Here is a 19,742-nt window from a genome sequence, read left to right as displayed (position 1 = left end):
GTGCGCCGCGGCGGAGGTTCCGTGTCGCCCGCGCGGGCGAAGCCCCGGGGTTCCGCGCTGCCGCCGCCGCCGCCCGCACCGGGGCCGGGCGGGGCGGGGCGGGGCGGGGCGGGGCCGGCGGGCGGCGGGGGGGGGGGGGGGCGGGGGGGGGCGGGGCCGGCCTGGCTGGGCTCTCACGGCGCGGGCTGTCAGCGGCAAGGGCTGCAGGTAGGTCACGGGCGGTCGCCGCGGGGCGGGCTGCGCACACCCCTCACACCCCCGGCCGCGGTCCCGCTGTTTGCCCGGGCGGGACCGGGACCGGGACCGGGACCCCGCCGTGCCCCCCCCCCCCCCCCCCCCCCGCCGTGCCCCGGCCCCCCCCGCCCTGCCCTGAGCGCCGCGCAGCCCGCACGGGCCCTCAGCCGCCGCTGCCCCGCGGGCGGGCCGGGAGCCGGCTGCTGGCGGCGCGTGGTGGGGGCAGCGCCACGGGCAGGGCAGGGTCCGAGCCCCCAAGAGCCCAAACCCCAAAGCGGCCAAGCCCCCTATGAGCCCAAACCCCAAGAGCCCAAACCCCACAGGTCCAAACCCCAAGAGCCCAAAGCCCACAAGTCCAAGCCCTAAAGCGTCCAACCCCCCAGGAGTCCAAACCCCCAAGAGTCCAAGCCCCAAAGCGTCCAAGCCCCAAAGAGTCCAAACCCCAAAAGTCCAAGCCCCAAAGCGTCCAAGCCCCAAAGCCCCAAAAGTCCAAGCCCTAAAGCGTCCAAGCCCCCAAGAGTCCAGACCCCGCGAGTCCAAACCCTGAAGTGTCCAAACCCCACAGAGAAGTTCCAGCGCATGTCAGTGCGCCCTTAGCCCAGCACGCAGCTCGTCCGATCCCTGTCATGTACACAGGCTGTTTTTTGGGGAAGGATCAGCTCCCACTTAGCTCCCCAGGAGCCGTGCACGCGGGGCCGAACTGGCCGGCTTTGGTCTGGAGCCGTGTAGCCACGTTAGCACAGCTCTGTGCCCCGTGCGCTGAGCTTCACCATCGCTTCTTCCCTCGGTGCCTACATGGCAGCTCAGCTCCTCTACCAGTCCGACCCCGTCCCCCTCTAAAACAGAACAGGGGGGGCTGGTCAGCACGCCGAGCTCCAGCTCTGGGGATGGTCCGAGCTGCAGCTGGAGCAATTTCTTTCGTTGTTTTGCTAAAATAATTTAATGTACCCACTTTAAAAGCAAATAAATTATCTTCGTCACAAGGTTCAGTCCTCCTGCTGGCCATCTTCACATTTGTTCATGTTGTGTGGCTCAGAAAGCCACCCAGGTCCCAGAGCAGCACTAAACTTCAAGGCCCAATACCGAGATGGACAGAATACCTGCAAGTCTTGTGGATGTCCGTGGGGCTGGGCTTTAAATCTGCCCAGCCCCAAACCTCAAACTGCTCAGTCTTATGCAATTATGTTGATGGCAACACTGAAATCAGCGTCAAAGGATGACACTGCAATCCTGCAAATTTAAGATGATTGGGTTTTTTTTGGATGGGTTTTTTGGGGTATAGATAACGAATCGAGCAATATAAGGAAGAGTTTTTACAACTTGTTTTAAATGTAAGTAAGCTTACTTCTTTCAACTCTGTCTTCCTTCAGGCTCTTTTATTGCTTTCTGATAAAATCAGCAAAAAGTAGGAATCGTGTAAGTTTTTCCTGTCTTGACGTTTTAGGTACAAATGTCTAAGCGCATGCTTTTTCAAAGCTCCTGTTCCTTTCGTATGTTTGAGTTCCAAAGACAGACCTGTCGTACTTCAAACCCAATTGACGGTTTTGCCTGACCTCGAGATTTTATTTGCGGCTCTAACTGGGCACCCTCGTAACAGTCTTAGAGACTGGAGAAAAGCGAGGCCAGACCGAGCCTGTGAACTCAGAGCTGTGGAGCTCGGAGGAAGTTTGGGTCAAATTACTGGGGGCAAAGACTGAAAAGTCGATGTTGTTAACTGCTGCCCATTCTGCACGGTGTCCTCAGACCTTGTTCTGCCGGCCCTGTACCTCTCATTGCCACCATGCTCATACACAGGAAACACAAACATACATGTGGTGCTTTAGTCCTCCTGCCTGAAGTTCAGCGAGGCTGAACCAGGTTAGTATTTGGATAGGAGACCTTCCGGGAGAGCTTACTTGCTGTAGGAAGCAGTGGTGTTCACTTACGGAGCAATATTTTTCCAAAACTGAATCAATATTGAGCTGACAACATCTTCTCGTCCTGGGGATGATGAGCTGTAGAAATTCCAACTTTGAGTGGGGTATGAAAGCAAGTTCGTGAGCATTTTTGGTCATGATGGAGCTTTTGGCATTTTTCCACAGAGTAGGAGAGTGTCCTGGCCAAATTCCAGCCTGGGTAATTACATTCTGCTGACTGAAAGTGAGCAGTGGCGATTGCTGCACTTCACTGTTGGGCAAAGTGATTTCCACACGTGGGCTTAAATTTGTAAAGCAACTTAGGATGAAGCAGAACAAATAGGACTTACAGAGGTGTCACTTCAACCCTCACAGCTCATTGCTGAAGGCCTCGTGAGGCTTGTCAGTCTGCTGTCACATTCCTTTAAGTGCTGGCTGCAGGGGCATTGCCTGGAATGGCTGTAACACGCCACGGGATGGTCTTCAGAGCTTTCTGTAACACACACACACATTGCCACACGTCAAGCAAGGAAACAAACAGAATGGGAGAAAAAGAAATAATAAAAGAACGTTCAAAGTTTTCCTTGGTGTAAATTGCAATACTGTGAGAGTGCTGTTCAGGCTGATCCGTGGTTGGTGTTTTGTGTTCAAAAACGCTCGGTGGCCCTTTGGTTGGGAAAGGCAGGGAACTGCTGCTGTAAGGTAGAGGAGGCAACGTGGACGTGTGTTTCCTGTTGTATTTGTACCCCAATGTATAACAATATTTTTCTCTCCCTGACCTTCCCTGCTTTATTTTGTACCCAGATTTTCTTGCTTCTGTCCGAAATATGCCTTATAACTCCACAAGTTTTCGGAAGATCACTGTGTTTCACTGGGATAGGAGTATTGCATCTGCTTCATAGCAGGAAGATGTTACATGTATCGCACCTTAATTCTGTTCTACTTTAAACCTAGATAAAGGATGAAGACTGTCTGTACCGTTTTGATTACCTCTTCTAGGGTTCAAAGAGAGAACCATTTTCCCTGACCTCCATTTGCTAATGGCTCAGCTTGCTCTAACTGGCATACAGACAAACTTGCCGTTAACCAAACATTCTGGTAGGAAGAACCGCCTCCATGTCCAAAATTCCTTTGCCCCTGCTGCTATCGTTGGCTCTCGGTAAGCACCCAAAATCTGAACTACGCAGAGTAACAAGAGCTGTTCACGAGAAGCCTGTGTATGAATGGACAATGCTGCTACCCTCTTAAGAGATGAGACGAAGGACCCTGCACAATGACAGCTCTGCAAGATCCAAATATGAGAGTCAAGCGTACGGAGTCTCGTGCTTTGTATCCAGAGTGATCCTCGTTCTTGTTAAGCTAATTTCACCCGTTGCCACAAGTTTTGCTTTTGGGATTTAGACCATCAGTAGCCACGGAACTCCTGCGTAAATCACTTTTTTTCTTCTTTTCATCTTCCTCTTTTTTTTTTTCCCCCTATTTTACACGAAGACTGTTAATAGGACTGTTAGTGGAATAAGCAAAGCCAATATTCACAGGGTTTAACCGTGTACCTATAGCACCTTTTGCCCCAGAATGCCTTACAGACGCCATATAGTGCGCACGTCCCAGCGTACAACTTGCCGTGCAACCTCCTCTCACATAGGCATCACCTTAGTTCCCCAGGCTGCCTTCTAGGGACCCTTCAGCACATAGCATCCCACCCAGTAAGTCAGACGCCGCCCCGAGGTGCCTTTCAGGTCTGAGAGCTTTCTCCGCGAACGCGCTCAGAGCTAACGAGCCCGCGCGCCGATGCCGCACACCTGACGGAGCGCCGAGGAGCGGCCGAGGGCATGGCAGAAGGAGGGCACGCGGGCGCTCCTCCCGTCCGCCTCTGGGTGCGCCGCGTAGGTGTTTACTGCGATGAGCACCGCAAAACGTGGCTCGTGGCTGCGGAAGAGGCAAGTGCGCTTTGGGCTTCGCCGTGGTTGTGGCTTTGATGTTGCAGGTGCCTCTGCTGCATTGCCAGTAACTGCCTCCTCTCTTTGTTGCTCTCCCCCAGGAGGAAGGTATGCTGAGGGCTCGGATCCAAAGAGTTCAGGTTCCCCTGGGTGAGGCGCTGCGACCCAGCCAGCTCCCCCCATCCCGGCTGCCTCATATGTGGCAGCTGTCCCAGGGTGAGCAGTACAGGGATAGTAACTCTCGCGTTTGGGAGATAGAGCACCATCTCATGGTAAGGATGGTGGCGACAATAGACCATAGTCATTCCTGTTTGTGAAGTCATTTGAGATCCTTGAGGGACGGCAAAGGACTGTTGTTTTATTGAAGTCCGTTAGCTCAGCCCCGGTAACTGTAGACGTATTGAACTTTTCCTTGTCGCTTACAGCTCGGTGGTGTTGAAGAACTGCTGCTTAAACTCGTGCCTGGTGATTAATCTGGTACGTGGAGACATTACCCCTGCTTTGTACTGTGCTCTGTTTATTCCCAGTCATTCTTTAATACCGATTTTTGTCTTTCAGGAGCAGTCGCTCTAGGAAGATGTCCTTGTATGTTTTGTACAATAAATGATTCTCTCTCCACTGAAATGCAGCCACCCCTGGGGTGGAGGCACTTAAACAACACACAGCAACATCACACAAGAGTTAGGACAGGCAGTGAAGAGGAGTATCGTGTCCAATTGAAACGTCAGGGGGAGTTCTAGGTAGGCAGAATGGAATTGCCCTAAGTGGAGTTTGGCCAGGATGCTGGAAGTGATGTCCTAGCGGTACTGCCAAGTGCTGTGGGATGGTGAATGGCCAGAGGTTTGAAAGGCAGCACCTCCCTAGCTCTGGGCAGGGGCAAGAGCTGAACTGTGGCTCTGGGGGAGCGCAAGTCCCACCACCACTTTCAGCCACAGCGATGCTTTCCCTTAGAGGTCTCTCATCCAACTGCTGCTCCCACCAGCTTCTGCTTCTCTTTTGATTTCTCACGAGAGATCGTGGTTACAGGTGTCACAGCTGCAGAAAGTCCAATCGATTGTGTGAAATCCTGCTTTTCGGGGATGTGATTGAGGTTGATTGTGGTTTCTTTTGGGCGGAATTCTGAGAGGATTTCTCCTGCAACAAAAAAATCCCCCTTCATTGTTGTTGTTTTTACAGTACATACGTAACTATATTGTTTTCTTGTATTTTTTTTTTCCCTAAACTCCTCCTCCAGATGCGGTTATATGAGTAACACCAAACTCCTGGACGTGTAGAGCTCACAGAGAGGGCTTTTACACAAGTACATGTTTTAGCATAAGGTTTAGAGGCATAGAACCGTTAAAAAAGACAGGCGTGTTCATTTCAGTCGTGGCTGGAATCTTTGTGCTTCCAGGTGGAGCAGGACACATTCTGACCAGAGAAAAGGAAAAGGCCTCCAAGCACAGCACTGTAAAACCTCCCTGTGCTCACTGCCTACATCCTTTAGCGAGACACAGAGCTGTCACATATGGAGGCCGCTAACGAGCTGCCCCTGGGAGAGGTGTGCTGTGAACGTTGTGTGTTCACGGGCAGGCTGGGGAAGCCCTGTCTGTGTTGGCAGGCATCTGCCAGCAGCAGTAGGTGCTTTCTGAACTGTCTGTGGTAGAGAGGGAAATTGGGAACTCTTTAAAGCCCTGGCTTTAAGACAGTGTCTTTCCCTCCCACCCCCCAGACATTATTTCTACAGTAACGTTTTCCTATCATTTTAGTTCTCTGAACATGTCCCAGAAGGATCCCTGCCAGAAACAAGCCTGTGAAATACAGAAATGCTTGCAAGGTACCAAGTGTCATTTTGTCTTTTTGGTGTCTTGAGTTTTGGTGGAACTTGATTCTTTTAACCTAACCCTGCTCTCCTTTCACCTTGAGGAGGAAGCAAGCAAGCACATTAGCGTGACCTGATTGCAAAGCAAACCAAATTATAATGTCTGGTTTTAAGACAGTTCCTTCGTGCTTGGTTGTAAGTAACGAGACACCATTAGTACAAAACGGAGCGTTTGTAACAGCAAAGTGTTTATTTCTGACGGCGTGTTCTCCTTGCCAGTAGTGAGAGCCTGTGTGTAGTCTTGGGACCGAGCTGTAGGCGGGGAGAGCTAGACATTATAATAAGCTCTCTTGCAGAGTGGGTAGTGAGGCAGTGGGTGGATTGCAGAAGACTGCAGAGCGTTTAGCTCGAGGCATATCTTAAGAGCAGGTCAGACAGATGTCTGGCAGGAAGGGATGTGGTATATGTGATCTGGCCTCAAGGTAGGAGATGGACCGGTGTCCTCTGGAGACCTTTCACAGCTGTTTTGTAATAGCTTTGCCAAATATTTGTAGGGAAGGGGGAGATTATGTGATAATGTGCTTTGGGAGCCTGAGTTGGGGAGAGCAGCTTTGTTAGTTGCGGAGAAAAATATTTCTTCAAAAAATTTGGTTGCTTCTTGGAAAACAACTTGCCCCGTAGAATGAGTAAGAGAAAACATTCCCGTGTGCCAAGGCAGCTCCGCCACGTGGGAAAGAGTTCTTCCTCACTCACCTGGCAGAGCCCTTAGCGCGCGCTGAGCCCCTCTCAGGAACTCACTGCGGTGGCCCAGGGCAGACAGGCAAGAAGCTAGCGGTGCCACAGCTCAAGCAGCCAAGCCAGTTCCACGACAGCTCATTTCTGCCTTTAGTTTGTTTGCAGACTGCAAGCAGGTTAGCTGAAATACAGAGAGCTGGGTAGGAGACCTGTGGGGAAGCTGAGGGATGGCTTTGCAGCCTGCTGCAAACACGGAGATCGCAACCAGTGCAGGTGCCACAACAGCCCCTGCTGGCTGGGGGAAAGCATCTGGGAGAAAGTAGGGAAAAGCAAGTCAGCCAGGTAGATGTCTGTTTTTCCCAGGATTGTTTTTTGCAAGCTGTGTTCAGCTCAAAGCAAGGGCTCAAATAATCCCCTCCCTGTGTGAATACATTGCCTGATTTGCTCTTAGTGTCCTGATAGTTTGAAGCGTTATGGTGGGAAGAGCTGCCTTCTCTCCCCATAGTAACTGCACTTAAAAGCTCATGTTTAACAGTGTTGTGGTCCCAGCTATGACAACGTTATTTTCATAACACTCGTGGAGGTTACTCCAAGCGTTTTACCTGCGTAGGTTTGTGTACAGATTTGATCTGACTGGTTAAGTGTTAGCAGAGAAGCTTCTAGACGCTGCTACGCACACGCCCCCATCCTCCACTTCTTTAGCTAACGTTCTGGAGTGCTGTTGTTGTGCGTGCATTTCCCTGCTGTGATATTGTCTGAGCTGCACAGATGAAGCAGCTGAGTTGACAGACAGCGAAGCAATTTTTCCTGCAAGAATTAATTTAATAGAGGATGTACACAGAACATTAGCTGACTAATACCCACAGTGTATGCCATGCGGAGGATGAGGGCAGGAGCAGGAGCACTGGGAGATGCTGGCTTTTCCAAGCCTGCTGTTTTGCAGTGGGTCATTGTTTCAAAAGATCTTGCCTGCTTCCTCTGTGAGACTGAATGCCCACTGTAAATCTTTTTCGTGTTTTGCTGGCCGATGTATGACTAACCATTGTGCTTTACAGGAATGCATCCCTGACGGATAGCAGGGCGTGCCTGAACGTAGCAGGAGTGCTAGAAACAAACCTGCACAGGCACAGGAACAGATAGGAGAGCCCTCGGAGCACTCATCATAGGAACGTTATGACAGAGAGAGATTAGCTTTCCTTTCCAAGGCCCTGCCACACCTAGGTTGCCAGCTTCTTCCTCTTGAACCCAAGGGAGAGCAGCAGGGGCTTTGAGCAGGTGGATGGAGCTGCAGGTATCCTTCCCAAGCCACCTGGATTGATTAGTCTTAGTTTCCTAGGCCTGGCAGAAGCCCTGCTGGGCCTGAGCCCCAGCTGCTGCAGGTAGTTGATGAGGGCCAGTCACTGGTGAGGGTGGGCGCTGAGCCCAAAGCACCTCCGCTGTAAGTTCAGAGCAATCTGGAGGTGACACTGGCCGGCCAGGCCTGCAAAGGGCTCGCGTTTGGGATCCCTGGGCAGGCTCAAGCCTTTTGTCGTACAAAGCAGTAACATCACTGTAGTCTTTTCCTCAGGGCTGACCTCTGTGCTTGTATTACACGTCCCTCACCAACCCGGCTAGGGAATTCAGAGCCCCGAGCTCAGCGTGGGCTGCTTTGCCCCTTAAAAGAGCCCAGAAAGAGGCATCCACTGCAGCCAGCACTACGTGTGTCTCACTGCGGGCTGCTGCTGCTTTTAGTCCTCCAAAATCAGCAGTGGGGTTGAGTGCGGCCGTGCAGCGTCTGTGCTGCTCATCCTTGCGGCAGAGGCGGGTGTCTCTGTGCCTCTCAGGCCGGCCGGCAGGCGCTGGGCCGCACGAGCCACCTGCGGCCTGCTCATGTAGCCCAGGGCTCCCCTCCCGAGCCGGCCCCACAAAGCACAGCGTCACACCGCCACGCCGCCGAGGATAGCGGTGTCAGGCAAGGGGCTAGGGCTGGACGAGGCACCTGAGCCGCCGGCACAGCGGGAACCTCGCTGAGCCTGAAACAGAGGCGATACGGAGCCGGATGGGCCCGGCTGGTGCTTGCGCGAAGGTGGCTGTGTACACGCAGTCACCCCGCGGCAGGGCTAGCAGCCCGTTTAGCCCCGTGTCCCCTCTCTGCCAGTGTCCGAGAGCAGGCGCCTAGGAAGGAAAGGGACAGGGAGAGGACAGGTCCCAGCGACGTGGCTGAGGGGCTGCCCGAGCTGCAGGGGGGACCCTTGTGCGGAAGGGGGCCATGTCGCTGCCTCCCTGCCCCCGGCAGCCGGCTGGCTTACGCTCCCTGCTAACCGCATCCTGCCCCTGGCAGCCCGCAGGAGGAGGGCTGCAGCCACACGCCCCACCCCTTCCTTTTGCCAACCCTACAGGGATGGCGGGCCCACTCGTCCCCATTTATACCAGCTCCTCTTGGGGTGCCCTTAGATGCTATAAACCTTGTCACGACAAGGCAGCAGAGTGGAAGAACAGGGATCACACGATCCGGCTTGAAAGCACACAGGCTGAAGAAAGTAGGGAGCAAAGGGCAGCCTTAGGGAAGCCTCGTTCCTACTGGAGTGGTGAGGTAGCCCCAAACCTGGGGGACAGAAGGTGCTCCGTCCAGACCAGCAAGGCTGCGTTAGCATTGGGTTAAACAGCTGACACTAAGGAGAGCCTTTTTTGTAGAGCAGGGAAGTGACAAAATGCCTGTCAGCAGTTCTTGCCTGCCAGAGCAGCACACTGCCCAGCATCCAAAGGCTAGACAGAGCCCCTCGGGGTCAGCACCAGTTCCCCTGTGTAGACTTTGTGTCTCCTTTTTATTTTCCAGCGAACAACTACGTGGAGTCTAAGTGTGCAGCTGTGCTTCAGGAGATGCGGAAGTGCTGCGCCCGGTACCCCAAGGGCCGCTCCATCTGTTGTTCAGGTTTTGAGAGAGAAGAAAGAGAGAGAGAAAAGCTTAAGACTACTTCAGAAGGAATTCCTCCACCACCTCAGTAACACAATGCAGCTCCAGCAGGTGCGAGAGCACGGACTCACCTGCAGAGCCCATGTGTGTTTTTTTTTCGAGCCTTCTCTAGACTTTCAGGAAAGCCAGAAGGCTCCTAGAACACACCATCCCGTGCACCAAAAAGTATAACGCAGTACCAAGAGATGGCCTGGTTAACAGACTGTATTTTCTGTACCAAAACATCATCTACATTGTCTTCGCATTGCAACTGTGTCTGTGAAAAATCGGTTTGATGTTTTTAGAATGCTCACCTTACTCTAACCCATCCTTGCTCTCAAAATGGAGGGCTGGAACCAAGTTACTCTGGCTTCTAGAGTGGGAGGTACAGGAAATGTGCTCATAAGAGTGAGTTTAAGCGTGACACATAAAACAAAGTCCATCTTGACACCGCAGAGGTATTGCTGCCATCATGCAGTAGTTCCAGACAACATTCACCTGTCCAGTGGTTCAAGCTCAAGAACGGGAATCAGGTCCGGGGTTCGTTCCTAGGTTTTGCATAGCTCATGAGTGACTACACGTCACTTTGCCTAAGTGCCTCACTTTCCCACTGGACAGAGTTTTGATTACTATATTTGAATTGCCTACACGCTGCTATTTGCATGACAATAAAGATGTTACAGGAACATTATTTCAGGGATTGCTACAGGAATAGGATTTTTTTAAAAAAAGCAATATTCATTTGGGAAATCTGACTGTTGATATAAAATTTATAAATTTCTGTATAATTGAAGACCTTTAAGCAATATGTTATAAATCCAGCGTAATTCAGTGCGCTGGTACCCAGGGGCCTATCACAAAGCCCTGGGCTAGATCCAAGAACCGACTTAGGTGCCACTTACTGAACAAGCAGTTGTAGGCACCCACTTTCGGTACAGCATTTCAGACTCACACACAAACCGTCTGTGTCTGGACCCCAGGGAGAGATGGCTTTTCAGAAGCTCTCACCTGTGCAGCAGAATTTCCTGTGACCTGTAGGAAGAGCTTGGTAGACAGGTTCCTGCATCACCCTTTAGAGCTGCCTACGTCTCTCCGTCCACTGTAGCAGGAGTCCAGGCACCTCAGTGGGTGCCAAGTCCAGGGCACCCACATACCAGACTTTGAACCCACTAGGCCACTAACTCTGTCATTAGATCTAGCCGTAAGGACTTTTGTGCTGTGATCAAGTACAATTAATTATGAAATACAGCTTCTATAAACAGACCACTGTAGTCTAGGCACAATAGATGAGTGTATTGAAGCCTAGAAGAGCAAACCATCTGTATTCACTGCTCTGAAATACCATAATACAAAATAAATGACTGGAACAAATTGCAGTCTCAGTGTGGTTGTTTATTGAGAACCCAACATGGCTGTAAGCTGGGCAGCTTGGCTGCTGTTCACTGTCCAGAGCTACATGTGACATTATCATGTTTAAATAGAAGCTGCTTGGTATTTTCACAGGCTGGGCTATGAATAATTCAGAGCTAGCCTTACTGGACAACAAAACAGAGGGGTGGCAGGGTGGCTAATGCTCTTGAAAAGCAGTAGAAAATCATGCCAACGATGTGAAGCAGCTCAAACACTTAACAAGTAGCTCATTTTTCCCTCTTGCCCGATCTGAGCAAGAGAAAGAAAATCACTAATACATGATCAAAAAAATATTTAGGCTTCTGTTGCACCTACCAAAATCTTTGTATCCACGCCCATTTCTATTCAGGTAGAGCAAACTCCATGAGCAAGAAACCTCTGAGGCCAGGCTGGCAGCAGAATCACCTCCTGCCCCGGAGGCATCCCAGCTTCTGGGAGCGTGGGCAGTGGGTGCCAGGATCACCAGGGAGAGGGATCTGTTAAGGCAGCTCACCCTCAGCCAGGGCCACCTGCAGAGGAGGGGAGGCTGGTCGTCCTGTGCCACCAGACCGACTGCAACTGCGCCCATGAATAAAATGCAACACGCAGGGCGAGGCGAAGACACAACGTGCTGGTTCCCTAGAAGCCAACAGACCTCACACGGAAATTAGAGCAAAACTGTTTAATAAAATATCACTTCAACAAGCATTTACATACAATATATAAAAAGACTTTAAAAGCCTAGTGTGTTTTAAACCTTCCCGTACTGGTACAGATGCCAGAAGTTGTTGAAACGAGACCAAAAGGAGCAAGTGTGTTGGGGAGTGTGGGGGGGAACACCTCATCTTGGCACCTGCAGCAATGAAAATGCATTCCCACAGAGCATCAAACCTTCCAGTGTGGGCACGCAGCGTCAAACAGTGCCAGCCGTGAGCCCGACACTGGCACAGCAGAAAGATTTGCCAGATGCTGATGTCCTTGTCCACTCCCTGCCTGTGCTCACACCAAACTCAACATGAATTTGTCTCAACCACTCGCTTCCTGCAGGAACTGAGACGTTCTGGCTCCCTCTCCGGGCCATTCCTCTCCATAGCAGCAAGTCGGGACCCTGTGGAGCAGAATCCAGTGCACCCCTCCCTGCAAAGGGCAGAAAGCGACTTATCTGAGCTCGAAAAACAGCCCTAAGGTCCGCTCGGATTTACTTTGAACTTTGCCGTTGGGTAAGATTTGTGATGCACCTCGGTAGAAGCTGGGTTATGCAGCACACCGGGCAGAGGGGAAGCAATGCTGTTTCCCTACCGGAACAAGAGATACTCTGCAATACAAACGTATTAATTCAGCCACATCCAGCTGTGCAGGGTTACTAAAAAAAGAAAACGCTTTTGTCACTCCACTCCCAAACACCGATTTATCAAGGACCTATTTGCTGCATCGCATCACTCCTGCAGCCCTTGATGGCTTTCCTAAAAGTCATCGTTAAAAGGATGTGAGCCCAGCTGCTCCTTTATTCTCCCTGGTAGGACAGGAGCAAAGACACCAACTTAAGTTTCCTGATTACCTGCAGCCTCTATTCATCTCCAGAAGGTGAGAAAACCTCAGCTAAATCGAAGTGTTGCCATGCTGACACTTCAATCAGAAGTGAAAGAAAACGAACAAGTGCCTTGTGCTCGGCCCAAAACCTCTGGTGGCAGAACCCCCAGCTCCAGCCCTTCCAGCAGCTCTTTGAGGAAGGATCCCCCCTGTACCCATACCGAGAGCCAACAGTCTATGTTCAGAACGGCATCACACGACATGGGAGATGGGGTGCAGCTGCTGACCGCTGTGTCCTGGGCACCCACGTGCATCACCATTCTCTATCACGTTCCCCATGAAAGGTGGGCTTCACATCAACGTTCTGGGCACGAACACCTGCGTGTACCTGCTGGAGGACATCACCCTACACCGTGCAAGTCCCCACGCTCTGCAAAGTGCTAATGCCAACCAAGCACAGCCAGTGCAGAACACCTCTAAGATTTTTTTTTTTTAAACTTTTTTTTTTTCATTTTTCTTGTAGGTTAGAGTTCTGCTCTGCACACAACTGCACCGGGCCAGACCTCCCACGAACACCTGAGCTCTGCATCTGGGCTGCCTCATTACCTGCAGAAGAAGGGCTACAGCCGTTGGAAATAAGCAAGGGGATTAAGCAAGCAGGTTGGTTTTTTTTTGTGGAAATGGTAAAGTCAAAGAAGAAACAAAACCAAGGCAAAGAGCTTGGAAACGATCTACTCCTACAAGGGCACACCCATTTTTTCCCCACCCTTTTTGTTATTTACAGTACCCTGTTTTTGTATGCAGAGTGACAGATAAGCAGGCAGGCTGAGCTGCTCCGCATAGCATCTTCGTAACCACAGCCTCAGGTTGGGGGAGAAACAAACGGGAGTTGTTGCCAAATGCAGTCAAAGGATTCTGCGAGTCCCAGGAGCTGCTGCAGGAAGGCAGCCGGCCCCCTGACCACGGCAGCCACCAGGGTGCAGACAGATGCTGGAAGCACTAAAGAGTCCAGCTGCTTAAAGAGATCAGGGAGCTGGAGTTTGTACCCTGCAGCAACAGGTAGGGGACTGTGCTCGAAGTAGTTCTAACCAGGTTTCACCTTCTCTTTCCTCCCCAGACACACCACAACGGAGCTGGCCACGGGGATCCTGGACCAGCACAACGGGCCCTGAACACTTGCCACCTACAATCCCGTCCCACGTGGCTGTAAGAGCACCACCAACTCCAAGGTGGCCAGAGAAGGCCCCAGCAGGCTTACAAACACCACTCTGAGCCCCAAGGTGCTTTGCGGAGAGCGGCACAGCTGAAACGCCGCCCGCGGCAGGCAGGCTGACACGGACAGGGCGAGCGCCCCGCGAGCCTGCTCACCACGAGAGCGCCTCAGCACCAGGCCGACAGCCAGCAAGCGAGAAAGGAGCTCTACTTTCAGAACGCAGGATAAGGAGAGAGTCCGGAGCCACCCGTGGTGCTCAGTTTCCATCTGCAGTGCCAGAGCTGCACTTCCAGTAAGGGCTATAAATAACAGCAGGCGAGGAGCCAAACAGCCACCCACGTGCAGGGCAGGGGGAGGGCAGAACCCCCACCGCCACACACAGCATGAACGTGCTCCTTACCCACACAGCCCAAGCTGCCCCCGACACCTCTGCAGCCACTCCAGGACATGCAGGAATATCTGCATTTCACACCCAGCTCTGCACAGAGGGAGGCACAGGCTTTCCAGGCACCGGAGCAGGGAAAGTGCAAGCTAAACAGCAGTCAACGGCTGGCAGCTGTTGTACACATGTACTGGCAGACAAATGCACAGGTCCTGCACACCTGAAAAGAAGCACGTTTAAGAGATTTCTCTGCCACTACACGTTTATGAGGCTGCAAGTCATCTGAGGACTTGGGACTGGGTGTATTTGGAGGGGAAAGAAATCACAATGATGCATTGGGAGTCAAAAATTTCAGGCCAGTCCCAGCACCCAGACAGCCCAGACAGGTAAAAGCTGGAAGTCTGGAGGAGCGTTGTAAGAAATAAGGGCTGGAACCTGTGAGCAGGGGGCTGAGCCTGTTGGAAACATCCACTGACTTTTACGTTAAAGGGAACGGGAAGGAGAGGAGGGCAAGGGAGGCTGGGCACGAAGGGAGAGTCAACTGTAGTTCCTAGGAAGCCATTCCAAGCAGAAATCCTCCAGCAAACCCTCCAGTCAGGATAACGTTCTTCTTCAGAAATATGATCACCTAAGCATGGGAGAGAAGAGGCGAGAGTGTTCTCCAACAGCAGCAGCCACTCACCCACCCTCCCCACAGTAAGGCACCTCTCGGGCTGTTCTTTCAGGTGGGCAACACTGGGAGAGCGGCCACTGCTCAGCACCAGCTCAGCATCCTCCCTAATGGCCTCCCTGCTGTATCCGTGGCACCTGAACTGTGAAACAATCCCAGTGCAGCCCGGATCCTCTGACGGGCGCTGTGCAGCTGAGCCTGACAGAAGGGCAGCTGATGGCACATGTGAGTCAGATCATGCTATGGCAGAGCCCAGAATAACCAGGCCACTGTGCCGCCAGACCTGCTTAGCTCTCCTTCCCAGCCTGCAGAGATGCTTCTCGAGCTCCCCACAATCCCAGCACGTTTTCTTCCAACCCCAAGGACTTTGCCACAACAAATGGTGAGTAGGCGTCACGCCTAGAAGACGCCCTGTCTGCCTCAAATTCATGTAGGTAGCTTTGCTTTTACACAAGCACTCCCTCCTCGTATTTGCATGGTGGAGGATCCACAGGAGCGCAGAATTCAATCCTGTTTCCTGCCGTGCCTCCAGCAGGGCACCTGCTCACACCCTGGAAGAACTGGCTCACCTCATCCACTCTGCTTTTCACTTCTGGAGACATTTTGTTACCGCTGCTGTGAAACTTCAGCTGCTGCTTGGCTTTGTTCACATCCCGTTCTACTAGCTTCCAGTCCACTTTGATGTATCCCGTGTGGTTTGCGATCTGGAACATTGAGGGGTGGAAAGAAAGCTCCTGGAGTGAAATCCCGGCTAAAGAGAACCCCGTGCCCACCCACCCCTTCCCAGACCAACGCCGCCCCCACACCCTGGACCAGCAGGCTGAGAGAAGATGAGCACACAAGCTCAGAAACCGGACAAAGCACCATCCCCGTGGTTACGTTTGTCCTGCAACATCTGCCTCCCGCAGTAATCCTCTAACAGAAGGGCACGCACTGCAGCTTAGCTGTGTCAGCCTCTCCAGCGTAAAGCTGCCCCCCCCTTCCCCCTCACAACTGCCATGCACATCGCTGGGACGCTCCGCAGCTCTCCTGCTGCTGCGGGTGGACGCTGCTATTAATAGCCTGTTCCTCCCTGACTATTTCGTCTGGTCAGGATGATTCAACGGGGTGAAACTCTCCCTGCTCAGAGCGAGCCTTTGGCTTTCAGCAGAACGAGTGGAACCAGAAGAGTGAGAACGAGTCACACGAGATAGAGCGCCTTGGGAGCAAACCACCAAAGACTGCTGCGTGAGGTCTGAGAGCTTTCTGCCTCCTGCAGGATATACGGACTCGATTTCAGCATCTGAGAGGCTCCCCTCGGTTTCTGAGTTCTTAGAAACCAGAAGAAATGGCTGGAGGAAACGGCCTAACTACAGCAGCCAGCTCTGACCAGCCCCTCCTGCAGCAGCAGTGCAGATCACCGCGGCCGAAGCTTGCTTCCACTTCACTCAGGTGCCTCTGCAGCAACGGCACCCACGTGCCTTGGCCTGGCCTTTGTCAGCCAGCCCCAAGCAGACAGCACCTTTCAGCAATCCTGAAGCTTATGCTCCTGCTCTGCTGCTACTAAAGCAGGGAGGAAATTTATTCAGGGATTTGAATTGGCCCTGCAAGACGTCAGCAGCAACCCCCCCACAAAACTTTAACAAGTCTTTGCAGACCGACAAGACTTGATCAGCCCTGGCTATTAAGAGCTGAGAAGCACCCCTGAGGTGATCTAGGGTGTTTCTATGATGTTCTAACGTGACTCCATGAGCAGCATTTGAGCACGTCTCTGGTTCTAACACGCTTTTATTTACGCTGCCTGTGGACGTGGGGCATCGACCTGTGCCAGGGAACATACGCCCATGGCATCCGCAGGCACACAGGGCCTCTGGCAGAGCAGGGAGCTGACCCCACACGTCCCAACAAGTAAGGAGCACTAAGACAGCCCTTCCTCCCCACCAGCAGCGTTCTCGCAAAGCCTGGCCCGCTCTTCGTACACACCTGAAGCAGGAAGAAGCCACCTCCCACTGCCGTTGCTGCCAGCTTTCCAACTTTCTGGAAGATGAAGCCAGTGCACCTGCAAATCAACCAGGATCCAGTGAGGAGAACGCGACACCAAGCACGCACATCACGCATCCTACAGACAGGCCTGCCTTCGGTGCTGATTGCTTGGGGCTTGGAGACAGGCTGGCTGACAGCAGAAGGCCACACGCAAGCGGAGAAAAACAAGGAGAATTTGTGCCTGGCCAGACGTGACACTTTGCAGCTCTTTACTTCTCACTACGGCATTTCAGGCTTTCGCAGCTTTGATTCTTATCTCTTCAGCATCGTGTTCTCCCGAAAGCGTAGTCGGAAACACGTGGTTTAACCAAAATCAGCACGTGATTTCGGTGGGATACCTTTTTTTTTTTATTATTTTTAATCACCATCTCCAGAAGGAGATTCGGCAGCACACCCGCTGTCCCCCCACGGAGGAGCGCGGGAGGCCGGTCACAGGGCTGGCTTCCTCGCGGCCTAAACAAGCGGCGCTTTTCCTTCTCGTTCCTGCTGCGGGCACGCAGGAGCGCCCTGAAGCCGTGCCGCCCCCCTGGCAGGGCTGACGCTTTCCCGGCACGAAGGACACCCACGGCAGCCACCGGCCCCGGCTCAGCCCCGCGGCAGGGGGCTGGCGTTGGCTGTCAGCAAACGGCCCGCGGCTGGGGCCGGGGCCGGGGCTGGGGCTGGGGCCGGCCCCGGGAGGGCTCCCCCCCCGCCTGCCGCCCCCCGGTGCCCGGTGCCGGTGCCGCTCACCAGCCGGTGACGCCGCCGATGACGAGCTGCGTGGCCACGTTGTACTTCTCCGCGCTCGACCCCGAGGCGGGCGCGAACACCCTGCGCCACCACGGCCGGCTCTTGGCGTACTCGGACAGCTCCAGCACGGTGAACGCGTCCTCCGGCCGGCCTGCGGGCACCCAACACACCGCGCGCCGTCACCGACCGGGCCCGACCGGGCCCGACCGGGCCGGGCCCGACCCTCGGCCCCCCCCCCCCCAACCCCGGCCCCGCCGTCGCCATGGCGACGCGCCCGCCCCGCGCCCCGCGCCCCGCCGCCCACCTCCGCCCGCCGCAGCCATCTTCCCGCTCCGCCCGCCACTGCGCCTGCGCGCGGCCCCGCCCCAGCGCGGCCCGCCCCGCGCCGTGGCCCCGCCCCTCGGGAGGCGCCGGGGGCTGAGGGGGGGCCCCGGGGCGCCTCAGCGTGAGGCGCGGAGGGCGGGGTGCGCAGCCCCGTGCACGCCCCCGGTGCCCGTGTGGGTGGGATGCCGGCCGGCTTTCGCTCTTCATAAGCACGTGGAGAAGGAAACAGCGCTCTCTGAACGTTTATTTGCTCTCTGCCGAGCGTAACCCCCCTGTGTTTGCTCTGCCGAGCGCCAAAGCACCGTGGCGTCAGTCAGGCTCTCCCCTCACCGAGCCCCCCGCCGTCCCCGCCGCCCCGTCCCCGCCGAGGGCAGCTCCCGCGGGCGCAGCGTGGCGGCGGCCCGTTGGTGACCCAGTAATCAGATGTAGCTGTTAGCGGGACGGTCAGACAGATCCTACACCGGCTACTGGGCGGCCAACGGCACCGTGTCTCCGGCCTCGGCTCCGGGCAGGGCTGGCGGCGAGCGGAGCGGCTTCCCCCGGGAAAACGAGATGTGGCGGCCGGGTCCCGGCGTGGCTGGGACGTGGTGGGCTCCCAGCCCTGGCACCGGGCGGGGTTGTCCTCGCGCCTTCCCCCTGCCTGGTGCCAGCTGGGTCAGCCCCACACGCGGGGTCCCAGGGCGCCCGCAGCTCCAGCCGCATGGCCCCGTCCTTCCCGGCACACGTGCACCATCCTGCGGGCGCTCGGCTTCCTCCCGCGGCGGGGCAGGGGCTGTGATGCCGGGGGCCGGGGGCCGCCGTGTTCCTGCTCGGTACGGAGGGCGTTAAGGGGCTGGGGGGCAGCTGCAGAGCCCAGCACTGGCACCTGAGCACCCCACGAGCCATCGGGGCTCCCCACAAGTTACCAGTCCCGTTTGGCTCAGGGGGTGCAAGCCCCAAAAGTCTTTCCCCATCTCAAATGCTTCCCACCCCTCCCAGTGACCACCTCCCAGCCAGCGTGGCCGGTGACCCCCCTGCTCGCCAGCCCACGTGGGCTCTGCAGCGGCCATGTGCAGCAGCACCGGGCAATAACGCACCCAGCAAACCCATCTGCTCCCAGCAATTCCCCCCAAAATGCTCAGACCCACTGAGAGAGGCACTGTACCTGGCCGTCTCCACCAGATGCCAGGGTCCCCCGCTGAAAGCACATGTCCCCAGCGCACAGGGACATGGGGAGCTCCCAGGCTGCTACCCCGGTGTCTCGGGGTGACGTCCAGGTGCCTTCAGCCTCGTGGTCCCGGTTCACACGCTCTGCCGAGGCTGTGATGGAGCCTCTGCTTTTAGTACGGCGAGAAGCAACGCCTGAATTCCCCTTCCCCTGGCTGGGACATCCGCGCTGGTGTCACGCAGACGCACAGGGACAGCCCCGGCACCGCGGCCGGCCGGGGCACGCTGCAGCTCGCAGATAGGAAATTTGCAGCTCAGCCCCGTCAAAGCAAGAGCGCGGGGATTTTCAGCGGGGTTTCTCTCTCTGCCCATGCCTCTCTCTCTCTTCTCATTTTCTGGAAATGAAACCAACCATGGGCTCCAGCTTTTCGTGCCACTCGGTTGCTTTGGGTGGGGGCTACAGCCCTTCTCCTTTCCCCAGATGCTAGGGGGACTTTTCAGCTCTGCCCCAGCCTCCCTGACTTCCACACCGCAGAGGAAGGGGCTTTGTTATCCCTCCGGCCAGCAGCTGGGGTCTCTGGTTGCAGATGGGAGCTGAGCAGCCTGGGCACAGCAGAGCATTGTGCCGAGCCGCAGCGAGCCCCGGCCGCCCCTCGGTCCATCCCTCCTGCGGAGAAGTGCTGGTTTGGGTGCCGCCAGCCCGGAGCGCAGCAAATGGCACCGAAGTGGCCGCCTGGGCGATGCAGACATTCTCCTTCCCACTCGCCACTGTAGTCCAGGTGACCAAGTCCTGTTGCTCC

The 19,742-nt window shown here is 54.8% G+C and overlaps 3 protein-coding genes across 7 annotated transcripts; 2 read left to right on the top strand and 1 right to left on the bottom strand.

Moving 5' to 3' along the window:
• The first annotated feature begins 149 nt into the window (after positions 1 to 149).
• On the top strand, positions 150 to 10,908 carry CMC4 (C-X9-C motif containing 4). 3 transcript variants are annotated; one of them, XM_067004790.1, is made up of 4 exons: positions 155 to 207; positions 1,605 to 1,650; positions 5,818 to 5,885; positions 9,421 to 10,908. In XM_067004790.1, exons 3-4 carry the CDS (start codon positions 5,828 to 5,830, stop codon positions 9,588 to 9,590), a joined length of 228 nt encoding a protein of 75 aa, XP_066860891.1. In that variant the 5' UTR covers positions 155 to 207; positions 1,605 to 1,650; positions 5,818 to 5,827; the 3' UTR covers positions 9,591 to 10,908. The 3 variants fall into 3 exon arrangements, with proteins under 3 accessions (XP_066860890.1, XP_066860891.1, XP_013039201.1); XM_067004789.1 differs by lacking the exon at positions 1,605 to 1,650 and having other exon boundaries at positions 150 to 207; XM_013183747.3 differs by lacking the exons at positions 155 to 207; positions 1,605 to 1,650 and adding an exon at positions 4,670 to 4,809.
• On the top strand, positions 3,937 to 9,560 carry MTCP1 (mature T cell proliferation 1). Of its 3 annotated transcripts, none has more exons than XM_013183745.3 (4): positions 3,937 to 4,069; positions 4,171 to 4,341; positions 4,495 to 4,546; positions 9,421 to 9,560. In XM_013183745.3, the coding sequence occupies exons 1-3, from the start codon at positions 3,962 to 3,964 to the stop codon at positions 4,540 to 4,542; spliced, it is 327 nt and encodes a 108-aa protein (XP_013039199.1). In that variant the 5' UTR covers positions 3,937 to 3,961; the 3' UTR covers positions 4,543 to 4,546; positions 9,421 to 9,560. The 3 variants fall into 3 exon arrangements, with proteins under 3 accessions (XP_013039199.1, XP_013039198.1, XP_013039197.1); XM_013183744.3 differs by lacking the exon at positions 9,421 to 9,560 and adding an exon at positions 5,818 to 5,885; XM_013183743.3 differs by lacking the exon at positions 9,421 to 9,560 and adding an exon at positions 4,628 to 4,710.
• A 685-nt stretch (positions 10,909 to 11,593) lies between the features above and the next one.
• On the bottom strand, positions 11,594 to 17,891 carry FUNDC2 (FUN14 domain containing 2). Its single transcript, XM_067004788.1, has 5 exons — positions 17,777 to 17,891; positions 17,473 to 17,623; positions 16,684 to 16,759; positions 15,291 to 15,425; positions 11,594 to 14,679 (listed from the first exon to the last, which is right to left on the bottom strand). Exons 1-5 carry the CDS (start codon positions 17,793 to 17,795, stop codon positions 14,602 to 14,604), a joined length of 459 nt encoding a protein of 152 aa, XP_066860889.1. The 5' UTR covers positions 17,796 to 17,891; the 3' UTR covers positions 11,594 to 14,601.
• Positions 17,892 to 19,742: the final 1,851 nt, after the last annotated feature.

This window comes from Anser cygnoides, chromosome 13 (assembly GCF_040182565.1).
Source record: "Anser cygnoides isolate HZ-2024a breed goose chromosome 13, Taihu_goose_T2T_genome, whole genome shotgun sequence".
Classification (NCBI taxonomy): Eukaryota; Metazoa; Chordata; class Aves; order Anseriformes; family Anatidae; genus Anser; species Anser cygnoides.
The sequence above is the reverse complement of the archived record's forward strand: the minus strand, read 5'-3'. Positions and strand labels throughout refer to the sequence as shown.